The 14,939-nt window shown below is 39.3% G+C and overlaps 1 protein-coding gene across 1 annotated transcript in view; it reads left to right on the top strand.

The window, feature by feature from the left end:
* The first annotated feature begins 14,511 nt into the window (after positions 1-14,511).
* TWIST1 (twist family bHLH transcription factor 1) overlaps positions 14,512-14,939 on the top strand; it is a 97,714-nt gene continuing 97,286 nt past the window's right edge. The window contains exon 1 of the mRNA XM_011944206.1: positions 14,512-14,601. Coding sequence (XP_011799596.1) covers positions 14,512-14,601 — 90 coding nt within the window. The remainder of the gene's footprint in view (positions 14,602-14,939) is intronic.

The following is a 14,939-nucleotide window of genomic DNA, read 5'->3' as shown; positions in this document are numbered from 1 at the left end:
GTTTCTTAATGCTCCTATATCATTAGTAATTGCCTTTCAATGTATTGTACTGTATTACCATTCTACTAGTTGTTCATTTATCATTCATGGCACAAGATAAGTAGCTATGAATAACAATAACTTTTTAAAAATCATAGCTCTCTTCCTCTCTCTCTCTCTCTCCCTGGTCCCCCTTGTCTCTAGTCTTTTTTCCTTTTATTAACTATGTTTCCTATGCTGGCATATAAAATTAAAAGTTCTCTTCAAGATTCTTTTCTTCTATAAAAATGAATGCGAATTATATGTTTTCTACAGAAATTATATAGAAAGAAAACCTGAAGATATATTTCATTTCAGCTTAAAAAAGTTATTGGGCTACATAAATGTCTCCTTTGGGAAAGAGGGGTTGACAAAATGATCAAGAAGGTGAACAATTTCCTGATTCCCCTTTCCCAAGTCAAATGCTCATGGTCGTTCTTATGTGTAGCCCTAAACTAAACAAGCATATAAATGTCACAGTGAGGAGAGAGTGAAAAGAAGAAATAATGTAAGCTCAGTTTACATTTAAATTGGACAGGATCAGATTGAGTTTTCTTGCTCTGTTCAGCATCCAATTCTTGTGCTAACTTTCATTACCAATTTAATAAAAATCTATCAAATATTTATTGGATGCTTACTATGAACTTGGCTCTGCTCACCACAGTTTTCTAGTTTGGTTAGGAGTTCATAGTAGAATGAGGGGCATGCACTTGGCCAACTTAAGTAGATATTGGATGATATATGCGGGGAAATTAGTAACATGAGCCACTAGGATGGGATAGAAGAAATATAGTTAAAACACTGTAAATTCTATACTATTTTATATTTAAATGCCCATAAATTGAGATTGCATGGGACAACAGCACTGGCAGGCTAAGTAAAATGGCATATAACCAGCATGAAGAATATGAATAGGATTAAAAGAGTAAATTCTAACTTTCGAGCCAAATTTAAGCCAAGGATCATGCTTACTTCCTTCTCCACATGAGAAAGGGCCTGTTTTAATTGTCTGACAATATTTATTCTCTCATTTTTGTCAGCAATAGAACCTGCAGAGGTTATGCTAAACATGGCCATCCAGCCATGGGTACATTTCACAGCCTCTCTTGTAGTTAGCTGTGGCCATGTGACTAAGATCTAGCAATAGGAAATGAGCAGAAGTCACATATGTAATTTTTAGATAGTTCCCCTTAGAAAGGGGAAGATGTGTCTTCCCCTTGCTTTCCTCCTTTCCCATTGGCTAGAATGCAAAATTGGTATGAGACCTGAAGTGGTCTCTTGGTCCATGACATTGAAGCCACATTCTGAGAATGGCAGAGCAAGAAGTTAAACCTCCAGCATGGCTGAGTCACTGCTACACCAAGCCCGTAGCACTTATCCAAATTTTAAAATGAATAACCACCTTGTTTAAGCCACTATATTTTGGGATCTCTTTGTTATAGTCCCATATCTTACCTAATATATCTCTTCATCCCAGATGCCTTGAGGTAGTGCCTAACACATAATAAGGTCTCATTTAATACTGTGAACCACCAAGGAACAGAATGGTTCCAAACTGCACACAAGATTTTTAAGCCTATGGCTAGAATACAAATAGGCAAAGACCAAGCTGAAATTCTTATGAGCATATTAGGCTGACATGAGAGAGGCAGTGCTATACACAGTGCCTTTTTCCCACTCCAGCTTGTAACACACAAGCTGTTCCTCACCCCCTCACTTCATCTCACAAGGTACTATTCTGATATTTCAGACCAGAAAAGAATCTAACTACATAAAATGAAAGAGAACATGACATGTGATGGAATAGAATGCAGTTGTATACATTATGAAATAGAACTCAAAGTTATGTTTCTTCCATGACAGTAGGAACAGTATAAATTTAAATACAATAATGTTTTCCAAAGACATAGTAAAATATATTTTACCTAAATTCAAATTTTAAAATTATAAGAAATGTTGCCTACTTTTATATTATGTCTGCTGTGACTTTCTCTCTTTGACAATTCAATTCAATACTATTAGATTTGAACTTAGTTCAACTATTTGAACTATTTGAACTAATAGTATTGAATTATACCATTAGTTCTATACTATTGAATATACTATTGGTTCAAATCTAATAGTATTGAATTATAGATGATGATGATGACTGAATGGTTAATTATCATATCCTTACCTCCAATGAGGGGCAAGAAAGCATTCCAGTTAAACATGCCTTCCATTTAAGATTTTGTTGAGTACAGTGATTCTCTCAAAAGAATATCACCTCACTGGTAATCTAGATTATAGCATTTTATTATCAAATTTCAGGGAGCACAATCTCAAATCACTTCTCAACAATTTCAATGTATCAGCTAAGAAAGACAAGATTTATAAATGATGACTAGAAGAATATATATAACTCTAGACACTCAAAAACCTATAGCAAGATTAAACCACACAATCAGAAAGAATTAGCCTTTGGTAAAAATTACTTAGAGTAAATCATTTTTGCCACCATATCATAAACCTATATTAAGTGACATGACTTAAAAAAAACAGTTCTGGCCAGATACAGTCATTCACACTTGTAATCCCAGCATTTGGGGAGGCTGAGGAAAGGGAATTGCTTGCGAGTCCAGGAGTTCAAGACTAGTGTGGGCAACATGGCAAGACCCAAACAAACAAACAAACAAACAAAACCGAACAAAAAAAGCCAGTTCTATGAAACTTAGTGGATGTTCAATATGCATGTGTTGTCAAGGAGTCAAGGATACTGTCCTTGATGATATTCAGTGCTTATTTATCCATGAACTTAAGTGAAAAAACTTTATTCAGGTCACAATACCAGGAATAGCTGAGATTCTTCTGGACAGTGTATGTGTGTGTGGACACATATTTCCTTAGAGGCCCTATGAATCTTCACAATTGTTTGTAAAACCTGTTCACATTATTTACTAGACTTTCATAGAGCTAGCTGTCTGACCCACCACTACAAAATACATGACATTGAATATACATTCTGAGACTAATTCCACTAGGTTTTATATTCTTCATATTCTTCTCTTTTTGATTAATTTATCTCACTTATCTTTAATGTGTCTTCTTGCTGATTTTTTAAAATTCATGTCATCTATCTCAAGTCTGTTTCTGGAATTAAGTTTATATTTACAAATACATGAATACTTTTATAAGATAAGTTTCTTATTTAAGAATGTGTTGTTTCCTTTTGTACTTACTCTTATTGTCTTTTTTGTAACAACTGATTAGATTTAAATCTCTGTGTTTACTTGTACCATTGCTCACTACGGTTCTTGTAAGTGAGATTCTCAATAAGTAAAAAATATACTTAACTTTGTTTTTCTAAGGGTACAAAATGGTATTTTCATAGTCCTTTCACACTTCATGTAGTAACACGCAATCTTAGCTGTGTATATGAACTGCCTAGACAACGTCCTTTTGACATTTTTTCTTTATGGAGAAAACCTAAAAAGCCTGTTTTTATTCCTTTATAGGTAAATTTTTTTCTCTGCATGCTTATAGGATGGCTTCTTTGTCTTTAACGGTCAACATTTTTCTGAGCATATTTATGGATATGAGTCTACTTTCATTAACTTTGCTCAGAATACAATGTGTTCTTCTACTTTATAAACTCTTTTTTTTTCCTACTCTGGAGAATTTTTTCTATTATGTCTTGCATTATTGCTTCTTCTCAATTTGTCTTTGTCTTTTCTTAGGAAAAGAAATTATCTCTGATTTCACAAATATTACCCTCCTTAAAATTATACTTCCTCCATTAATCCTTATGCCCCTTCCTTGTTTTATTTTTTTTTTCTTCATAGCAGTATTCACCATCTTTTTAGTTTCAGTCCTCATCTCTTCCTCACACAGACTCACTCCCATAGTGATCTCCTCCAATTACATAGCTTCAAATGCTATCCATGCTGATTAATTCCAAATTCTATCCTCGAGCTCCCAACCCAGAGCTCTCTTACAAACTTGAGACTCAATGTCCAACTGCCTGCCCAACAACTCTACTGGAATTTCTAGCTGACAATTCAAAGTTTACATATCTAAAACTGAACTCGCTGTCTCCCTTGCAACGTTGACAACCTTCTCCATCTCAGTGGTTGCTGACATACCCTTTATTTTGCATAGATCAAAACACTTAGTGTCACCCTTCATTCCTCTCTCACACACCTCATGCCTTACCTTTAATGAATCCTGTTGGCTACTTTCAAAATATATCTGCAATCTTATCATTTCTTTCCAACTCCAGTTCCACTGCTACCACTCAAGTTCAGGTCACAATCACATGTTACCTAGATTACTGCAATGGCCTCCTAACTTGTTTCTCTGTTCCCCCAAAGAAAAGCCTATACGTGCCATAGACACTGAACAGTTTCCACACTATTCAGCACTATTCCTGCTGCACAGGAATGGTGTGGTCAAGTGAATACTCATGAGTTCTGAGACTGCTGATGGAGTGACACTGACGTATTATGACCAGAATGTACCACTCCTTAAATGTTTGTACCATCCTGAGAAATCGGAAGAGGACAAAATCGATGTTTTCCGCAGTCAAAAAACAAACTCATTCCTATTCTAATTACTACAGCCACTGATTGGGAACTCTCTTGGTACTTTCTCCCAGCTGTTTTATTACACAGAGCTCTGGCTTTTGAAACTACACAGGTGAAAGGTTCTTCTCTTCCAGTTCAGGGTCAACTGGTGAATGTCCAGTCTGTCAGTCTTGGTGGGAGACTGCTCTCCTCTCATAATAACTTGGATGAAGGAGATAGTGGGCTAAGAAAAACAGAGGAATTGATGATGGTTCTTAGGCTTTTAGGCTAAACAGAGAAACAATTTACCAAAATTTACTGATTTGCAGGGGTGGAAGGAATAGATTATGTGAAAGTGGCAGTGAGTTTGAGATGTCTGTGAGAATCCCACATTGTGGTATCAAGTAGACAGTTTAATATTACAGTCTTTACCTCAGCAAAGATGTGGCCCAGTATAGAAGTTCAAGAAATAATATGTGTCCTGTTACCATTCCTTGACAGGCAGGGCATAGATAAATTATAAAACTTCCAACTGATGTCCCCAATGTGCATTTTGTGGTTTGGGTGGTAATGGATGGACATAGAAATAGTTGCTCGTCAAACAGAAATGGCTCATCAATTAATTTCCTCATTTGCCCTTCAAAGTGCAACTTTTGCATTCAGAATTGAGGGCAAATGCTTCATTTCAGTCTACAAGGTCTTGCATAACTTAGTTCTCAGTTAAAACAATAATATCAAACATGTATCAAGTACCAGGCACCATCTTAAGGGGTTAGCACTTAGGAATTTATCATCACAACAACCTAATGATGTACATTATTTTCTCCCTTTCACAGGAAGCATGGAGAGGTAAGTAACTTATCTAAGGTTAAACAGGTAGTGAGAAGTTGAGCCATATTTGAAACCAGACTGCCTGTCTCTAGAATCCAGGCTATAATCCACTACTCTACTCTCTACAGCCACTCTGCCTTGCCAGAAAGGAAGAGCTGCTCTGGATTCTGAAACCTCTTCTAGCTCCAGTATTCTATGATTTTGTTCAAGTGCATTTTGTAAGCAGTTTCTCCAGTCCTCAACTGTGATGTGTTAAGAATTTGACAATAAATTAAAGTAGAATTATAGTCTAATTTAATCTGAGGGGACTGCCTAGATTCTTTTTTGTTCTATTTTTATTCTGCTTTCATTCTATCAAATTATTCCAACAATATGAACCTGTGCTATACCTAGTAACCCATGGGAATGATACAAGAAAAAGCAGTTGTGATTGCTACTGTACTCACATGTAAAACTGAATAATCTTTCTGTCTTACCAAATTTTCTCTTAAAATTATTTCTCTTCCATTTAAAATATTTGTTAAATTTTCTACAAAAGTACCATAGAATCTTTTAATGAATCTCTATTTAAAATCTGGGTGCCCAACTTTCATATAAGAATCAACATAATGAAAATAACACTGAATTAATGTTACATAAATCTAGAAGTAGAGTTTCTTTCTACTTTTAATTTAATTAAGTACTTCTTTCTCATAATTAAATCAGATTGTAGTATGTTTTGGAGGATGTCCCAGTTAAAACAAAATTAATTTTACTTGCTCCTCAGATAGTCCAAGTCTGCTCATGTTGTTCAGAATTAATATATTTGTGTGTGGTTTTTTTTTTTTTTGAGATGGAGTCTCACTCTTTTGCCCAGGCTGGAGTGCAGTGGTGTGATCTCAGCTCACTGCAATCTCTGCCTCCCGGGTTCACACCATTCTCCTGCCAAAGCCTCCCAAGTAGCTGGGACTACAGGCGCCCGCCACCACGCCCGGCTAATTTTTTGTATTTTTAGTAGAGTCGGGGTTTCACTGTGTTTGCCAGGATGGTCTCTATCTCCTGACCTCGTGATCCACCCACCTTGGCCTCCCAAAGTGCTGGCATTATAGGCGTGAGCCACCATGCCCAGCCCTTTGTCTTTCTTTTAATTTATACATAACTGTTACTTTTCTCCAGTCCAAAACTTGGCTGTAAAGTTAAAATTGCATTAAGGTTGCTTAAGACTGTTAGTGGATATTTTTGTTTTCCCAGTCTTCATTATATACACTTCATATTTCCTGGAAATATTCCTACTCTTGACGACAACTATGTCTCTACAGCCCATTACAGTTAAAACAAAAAGCCTTTGCAATACTTTTTGTTACTAGCTCACATCTGATAGTGAAATAGAAGAGCATGTCTTATTTGATAGACATATTTCAAGGCTTCAAGACCTTTAAATTGACAGAAATCAAGACAATGAGACAAGACCAGGCAGGTTCTTATTTCTTAATTTTTTCACTGTGCTCTATCTGTCTAGAACTGGTCCCAAAAGACAGAACCAACAGTTTCAGCCACACTGTTCAGTAACAGCCATGGACAAGAGCTTCTGCCCCGTGTCTCTCCATTCATCCTCCATTCATGCTTATCCTTAACTTTGGACCTCGTAAGCACAGCATCAGCAGGGAAGATTAATATAAGGAAATATAGAGAAAAAGAAAAAACCTAGGACATGTTAACAAATGAAAGTCATGGAAGGCTTGAACAGGCCCGTGGTATCAGGCCAATTCCTACATTAGGAAAAATAGCATAGAACCTTAGTAGCACAACCTTCATTTTCTTCACAATTTTTCCTGCCTTTCAGCCTAGCCTCCCCAACATGTTCCAGTGTCCTCTGGCTGCCTGAGCCTTCCTGTCTTGAGAAAAAACAACATACAATCAAATTTATTCAAAGATAATTAGAGATCCAATGTGCTCCCTCATGTTGGGGACATTGTGATATAAAAGAGGAGCCTGGAGAGGACAATGCCAGTCCCAAATTACTGAGTTACCAGTGATAGATTTAAAGCATGACTCTGGGAAACATAAGGTGGCTTTTGGAGGAAGTTCCTTTTACCCCTTTCAAACCACTTCACTGCCTATTTCAATCATTTTTGGCACTGAAGTTGAGTCCCACAGTTCGCCACAAGTAGTATTTAGAATTAGAAGAAAACATATTCTTATCAGTTGGAAAAATGCTTTCGGGTTACACATATGGCTGAATTGTAGAGTTAGAAATGCAGCAGCCAGAAAGAAAAAAAAAATCATCTATAAAGCTGGCTATTTAGACTAGATAATTTCTAAAATCCCTTCAAATTTAAATGTTTTTCAACTTTTTCAAATTACTAATTTAATTACTTCTTTTTACATCTCGGGAAACTAATATTTGGCATCAGTTCTGGCTGCTCCCTCCCCCATTCTACCTCCACTCATACAAAAACTCTTTATGTGCTCCTGAAAAAGCTATGCATGCCCATGCCTCTGTGGCTCGTCCACACTGCACCCAGAGCCCGGAATCTTTTCCTTCCCCCTCCCTTTCTACTTCTTACCTGGTTCACTACCACTCATCCTTCAAGACTAAAGCTGGCCGGGTGTGGTGGCTCATGCCTGTAATCCCAGCACTTTGGAAGACAGAGGTGGGCGGATCACCTGAGGCTGGGAGTTTGAGACCAGCCTGACATACATGGAGAAACCCCGTCTCTACTAAAAATACAAAATTAGCCAGGCGTGGTGGCGCATGCCTATAAGCCCAGCTACTAGGGAGGCGGAGGCAGGAGAATCACTTAAACCTGGGAGCAGAGGTTGCGGTGAGCCAAGATCGTGCCATTGCACTCCAGCCTGGACAACAAGAGTGAAACTCTGTCTCAAAAAAAAAAAAAAGACTAAAGCTGAATTACAGTGTTCTTCAGAAAAACTGCAACGTATGCTTACCATAGTTTTTATGAATAATTATTTCTACTAAGGAAAATCAGGGAAACAAGAAGAGATGAATTTAAGCAAAGAAACAAGTAGCATGAGAGACATCTTAAATATCTGTGGTGTAAGCAGACCAAACAGAGACAGAAAGACCAAGTAAACATGAAATTGTCATAAAGCTTGTAAGGAACCCCATATTCATGAAGCACTCATATTCATGAGGTCTTAAATAGGCTCTTCATTATGGACATCCAGTCTGGCCCACTCATTCTCTAGCCATGACAGAAAGATAAAATCCATAGCTGCTCAGCAGGCTGTTTCAAGTCCCAGCTGTGGACAAGAGCAACTGCCCGTTTCTCATCCTCCATTCATGCTTATCCTTAACTTTGGACCTCTTAAGCACAGTATCAGCAGGGAAGATTGATACAGGGAAACAGAAAAGAAAACTAGGACAGGTTCAGACCATATACAACAGGATCTGGGGAGCATAGTCCTTCCTGCCAGTTTACAACCTATCCTAGTATATTAAACTAGGCTGTAGATTTTCCTTTTTCTTTTTTTTTGCTGTATATTTCAGATTGACTCAATAAACCATGGGACATGTTGTCTGTATCTTAATTTGGTCTGTGAGCTTTTCTATGCCTTTCTGTCTGGGATATCTATAGCGTTCCTGGCCACCACCATGGCACGAAGGTAATTCTCCAATGCACAAAGGCACTCATCACCTCAGTCCAGGTTTGATGTCTTTCCTTGGCATTCTGTGCACACATATATCATAATAAATAGCTCCCTATGTTACAAAATTATTTACACATATGGCTGAATTGTAGAGTTAGAAATGCAGCAGCCAGAAAGAAAAAAAAAAAATCATCTATAAAGCTGGCTATTTAGACTAGATAATTTCTAAAATCCCTTCAAATTTAAATGTTTTTCAGCTTTTTCAAATTACTAATTTAATTACTTCTTTTTACATCTCAGGAAACTAATATTTGGCATCAGTTCTGGCTGCTCCCTCCCCCATTCTCATTCTCTTGTTCTCTATCACTCTTGCTCCCTTGTTCCAGCTCTCTCTTTCACCTTTTCTCTCCAGATTCTGCTCCATTTCTCTTGACCTCCTTATTTTTCTTATTTTCACTTACTCTTTCCTCTTTTCCTTTCCTTCCTTCCTTCCTTTCGAACCTCTTAAAACGTTCATTCATTCATTCCTTTTTTTTTCCAGAGTCTTTTTTTTTTTTTTCCAGAGTCTTTGGTCTACTCCTCACTCACTCCAGCAGGGTCTCAGAGAAAGTAATCAAGGATATATCTGCATGAAGACACAAATGCAAAAGCATTTAATTCCAAAGAAAGCCGGATTCCACAGTCTGCTCCTTGTAGCAATCCACCAGAACCATGAAAGTCTTCAGAAAAGTATCAAATCATTTAATTTACAATTTGAAAGAAGGCAGTAGAAAAGAGGAAGGATCTCTAAAATCAGAGATTGTGTCTAATAATTCTGAGGAAGTGCTGAGAGTCAGTACCTTGAGATATCACATTTTTTCCATGTATCTGCAAAATACCTTTAGTTATTAACCTAAAATATGCATTAAAATATAAGTGGAAAGCTATAAAACATAATTTTCATATAGTTTTCAATGTAAAGACAGTCCAAATGCCTGAAATAGAAATTCAAACTGTTAAAGGCATTTTGAAAAATCTTTTAGGAAAAAAATAAACTGTTTTTCATTGCCAAACATGGCTTGAAAATTAAGTAAAATTCAAAGTCACCAAGAGTTTTGTACAAAATTATGTCAATGTAAAATAAACATTTTCCCTTAACATTAGTATATTTAGTATATTTAATGTTCTAAAAAAGTAAAAATTATAAAATCTTCAAAAGTTTGAATGCCAACTCATGTTTATGCTTTTTAATTAATAAAAATGTCATAAATAAAATAGACATCTCCAAATGATGTTCATTAATTGTGTGTTATTTTTGCTCTTTTTTTTAGCTTTCCTCTTCTGTGAGCGTCTTTCTAAACAAAGTTATCTGGGAAATTGTGTCCTCTTGTGGTCACTGGCAAAAACAACATGTTTTCTGCAGAAAGAACCAAACCAAACAATAGCAGCAGGACATAAGGCTTCAGGAAAAGCCATTTGTGAAAAACGGAAATCCCTTCAAGTGAAGAAAGGTGAAAGTTATGAGTAATCAGAAAGATAAATTGAACTGAAAAAACATAGAATGTAAATCATTCAATTTATGTTTAAATTACAGGTCATCGAATGATTAAAAAGAAGACAGATAATGCTATGTAGAAAGACTGAGACAATGATAATAGTTCCCATGAATAACTATTTATTTCTTGCATTCTTTTATCAGTTATTCCAGCAATTCTTTGATATAAGTGAAGTGAGTGTCTTTTCCAACAAGGTTAATGTGCAGCCGAGACACCAACTCTCCAGCCTGCACACCCCCTGAAAAAAACAAAACAAAACAAACAAAAAAACGCTCTTCAAGACTCCATACTTTTCCATATTCTGATCCTGTGCTTTCTACAGGTTAGACCTATGTGTCCTCATCCCATCCTTATGCTGAGTTCAGAATGTCAGCTATTTTAAAGATTAACATTTATTTGAAAACTTCATTTGTGGTACTGTTGGCACCCCAATTTATTGTGTTTTTTTACTTTTTGGTTTTATTTCTGGATTGAAAACGTCACATTTTATAACTTTAGTTTTTTTTAACTTTTAAAGCTATTTAGATAGAAAAATATTGGATCTGTTGAATTTATGAATTAAATCATCATTTAAAGAGAATGAGTTTTTACTTAGGGAAAGGTGTTCAAACATCATTAAGGCTACCAGGGTCATGAAAGAAGAAAAAGCTTTTACACAGTTATTGTGCTGACATGACTTTATATTCCACTTTAATAAAATTCTCTCATTTAAACAGCAGTCCCTCTGGAGTGCTCAAAACAAGATGAAATCTAAGATATAAAACCTCATCTGATATTCACTCAATTGCAGCCTTTCTAATTTTCACTCCCTTCCGTGCGAATGCTCCTGTGCATTATTTATGCAATTCGGAGAAATTATTTCTCAGAAGTAGGAGCCAACAAACAGGTGATAGGCCATCTAAAGTCTGAGGAGAAAGAAGAGTAGGAACAGATTGAGGTACTCACCTTTTATGCAAGCTCAAACTCCAGAATTTACCAGCTTGCTAACCATTCTATAGTGTGTGTTTCTTTTCCTTATCTAAAAGTATTTATAATTGATTATTGCTAAGAGAATGTCACAGCATATTCAAACTGTTAGGATACTTAATACTTATTGTATATGGTCGGTGTGAGATTTCTAACTCTGTTACTTTTAACATTATTTTTTGTTTCAACTTTTAACACAGCACACATTCCTCAGGCAGGATTGCAAACATGCCAAGTTTGCAATTTGAAAACAAAGATCGTTTTGAATTATCCAAGTACAAAAGAAATTTTTTTTTCATTTAATTTTTTTTGGGGGGGACTTTATTTTAGAAGGAGGCAAAATGACTGAACTCCAGTTAATCTAGCATTCCCAAAGAAGGTAGTCCCCACTGACATCCTTACAGTTAGGCTAACTTCAGCCTCAAAAGAAAATTTCTAAGATTGTTTTTATGACCCCAAGATTGGGATTTTAGAAAGAAGCTTTCAAATTTAAACGAAACATTGCAGAAGTTGCAATTATTGTTGCATATATAAGAGAATCCAGAATTATATCTGACTTGTCAACAAGTAAAAAGGGAGCCATTCTTGCAAATGTGGAAAAGAAAATTGTTAGGTAAAATGTTAGATAAGAAAGAGCTGTATATGAGCAGATTGGACAGTCAGCAGGGCGTGCTGCAGTTTGTAAAGCAGGGAGTATCTAGCTCCAGCCATTTTTTGAGAGGTAACTCCGGGACTACCTTTTGCTACAAAAGTAACACTCAAGCCCTACTTAGGAACTCAAAAGTCGTCTCATCCTCCACTCTTCGGAACAGTTCAAGAGCAATTTCTTCTTAGAACTAGCCATCAATTGTGTCTCTGGCTGAAAGGTTCCATGGTCAGGATGGTTCTGGTTAGGTGTTCATTTTGAATTCCCCTCTAAGTATTCTGGCATCAGAGCGTCGCCTGAGCCTTGGGGGATCCCTGTACTCAATAGCCAGGAGCTCTCCATCAGCTATAAGTTTTAGTGCCAGGAAAAGGGCTGGGCTCACTTGTTTAAGAACCAGTCTTTGAGATTGATGACTTTGCAAGATGGGCTGGCTAATGACCCCTGGCTGCTGCGCTGTTGTGGACTCGGTTTCTCCTCCAGCTTGTCCGCTCCCCTCCCCTTCCCCAATTCCCCTTGGTCAGGTAAGATTTCCTTACACTTTACCCACACTTTCCTGTCTTGCTTATCCGTGGCCACAAAGGAAAGAGTCCAATCATTCGATCTCTTTATTTATTTTTAAGAAAAGAGAAAAAAAGAACAAAACAAAAATAAGATTTGATAGTTATGTTTAAAAAAAATAGCTGAAGTGGAAAAAGTTGCGAGCTTTCTGCAGCCACGTTCTAAATAAGAATTGCAGAATACTGTGCAATTCAGATTTACAAAAAGAACACTTGGTGGAGAGTGGGGCAGAATTTTGCCGTATTCTCTAAGCGCTTCCAAGAGATAAAATCCCGTAAGCGGAACATGCAAACGCAAGGGTGCAGGGGTGACTGTTTTGAGAACTGCTAGAGCGCTACTGAAATTAAGTGGAGGTCAAGTCGAATCTGATTTTCAGACAGACTATTTTACAATAAGGCAGCGGCTCACTGAACAGACCAGTTGACAAGCTGTAGTCACTGTTTCTGAGTATTTCTGTAAAAATGGTAAGGGACCAACTCTGTCATTTGTCCCTCTCATGAAAGCACAGTCTTGTTTACACCTCGCTGGAGAAATAACACTCGCCTTCACTTCTCCGAAAAAGCTGAACCCTTCAGTCGACCCAAGGAGCTCCACACCCTAAGGTTTCCAGGACTAAAGCTGCGAGTCTCAGCGGGGAACAGCCACGTGGCCTGCCTGGGCGTCGCCTGGGCTCCTGCCTCCAGCTTGAGATATCTGCAGCCGCAAACCTTGGTCCAGCCCAGAAAGGGGCGCTTTGCTGAATTAATTAATTGTTCCCACTGGCGAGTCCGTACTGAGGAGCCCATGAGCGGACTTTATGTGCAGGGTGCACAAAACTCGTCGCCCCCAAACGCTGCCCCCACCCCAACACTGTGTACTGACTCCAGCCTTTTACTTTGCCGTGTAAGGGATGGACATGAAACGGTTATTGTACCTCCATTCATTTCAAAAAGGGAACAAATATGGCATTGCAAAAGAGGGCTTCTTATCCAAGGTGGCTTTCTTTCTTGTTCACCAACTTTGTTGCTTCCAGTTTGCCAGGAAGCATTCCCATTAACACCCTCTTTGGGGCTCTTCGTTTTAACATACAGACAGAAATGCTTAAAATGTTAGTGTATCCAAGTAATTGGCATGCGTTTGGGGCTCACGAAACCTAATTGTTCATTGGATCCCCTAGATAGTGGGGGCTGGGTGCGGGGGTCTCAGAGCGGGCAGCCCCTTATGTCCAGGCGCTATCAAATTCCCACTTCACTCTTACAAGCTGGCCTTTCAGGGTCACAATGCGGGGCCTAATTTGGGGGTGGGGATGAAATGGCCACAGGGTCTCTCCCTTGGGTTGGCACTGCCAGCTGTCAGGGCGGCAGCAAAGGCGCTGCGCTGCCCCCCTCTGGCTCTGCTGCCTTTCCCATGGACTGGGTTTCCTTGTACCGGAGAGTGAACTTCTGCCTCTTTCGAGCACCTTCCGAGGCGTAGTCCTTTGGATGTTGGGGAGTGTTAGACTGGGCCGTTGTAGAGAGGAAAGGAGGGCCCAGAAGGGTGAGAGAGCAGGCCAGGACGCAAATCCTCAGCCCCCGCCGCGCGGCCACGTCTTCAGAAACGCCCAGGACCTCGGGGCTGGGCCGCGGCGGTTTGGCCCTTGGAACTCCAAGGGGTTCGTCTACCTGACCATTGAGTGGGCTCCGCGGTTGACAGTTTTCTTGGCATGCCCCCCCACCCCACACCACCCCCTACCCCCAGCCCCAGCAATCCCAAATCGGCCCCACGGACCTAGAGGGCTCTTGGGCGAGATGAGACATCACCCACTGTGTAGAAGCTGTTGCCACTGCTGCTGTCACAGCCACTCCGGATGCGGCTACCACCGCGGCCAGGACAGTCTCCTCCGGCCGCTTCCTGGGCTGCGCTAGGGTTCAGGGGCGCTGCCCGCACGCTCCGGCGGGTAAGGAAATCGCCCCGCGCCCGCCCGAGGAAGGCGACGGGGAGGGAAGGGGGAGGACCGCAAGGAGGCGGGTGGAGGGGCCGGCCGCCCGGGCCAGGTCGTTTTTGAATGGTCTGGGAGGACGAATTGTTAGACCCCGAGGAAGGGAGGTGGGACGGGGGAGGGGGACTGGAAAGCGGAAACTTTCCTATAAAACTTCGAAAAGTCCCTCCTCCCCACGTCAGGCCAATGACACTGCTGCCCCCAAACTTTCCGCCTGCACGGAGGTATAAGAGCCTCCAAGTCTTCAGCTCTCGCCCAACTCCCAGACACCTCGCGGGCTCTGCAGCACCGGCACC

This window comes from Colobus angolensis, unplaced genomic scaffold, assembly GCF_000951035.1.
Source record: "Colobus angolensis palliatus isolate OR3802 unplaced genomic scaffold, Cang.pa_1.0 Scaffold229, whole genome shotgun sequence".
Lineage (NCBI taxonomy): Eukaryota > Metazoa > Chordata > Mammalia > Primates > Cercopithecidae > Colobus > Colobus angolensis.
The sequence above is the reverse complement of the archived record's forward strand: the minus strand, read 5'-3'. Positions and strand labels throughout refer to the sequence as shown.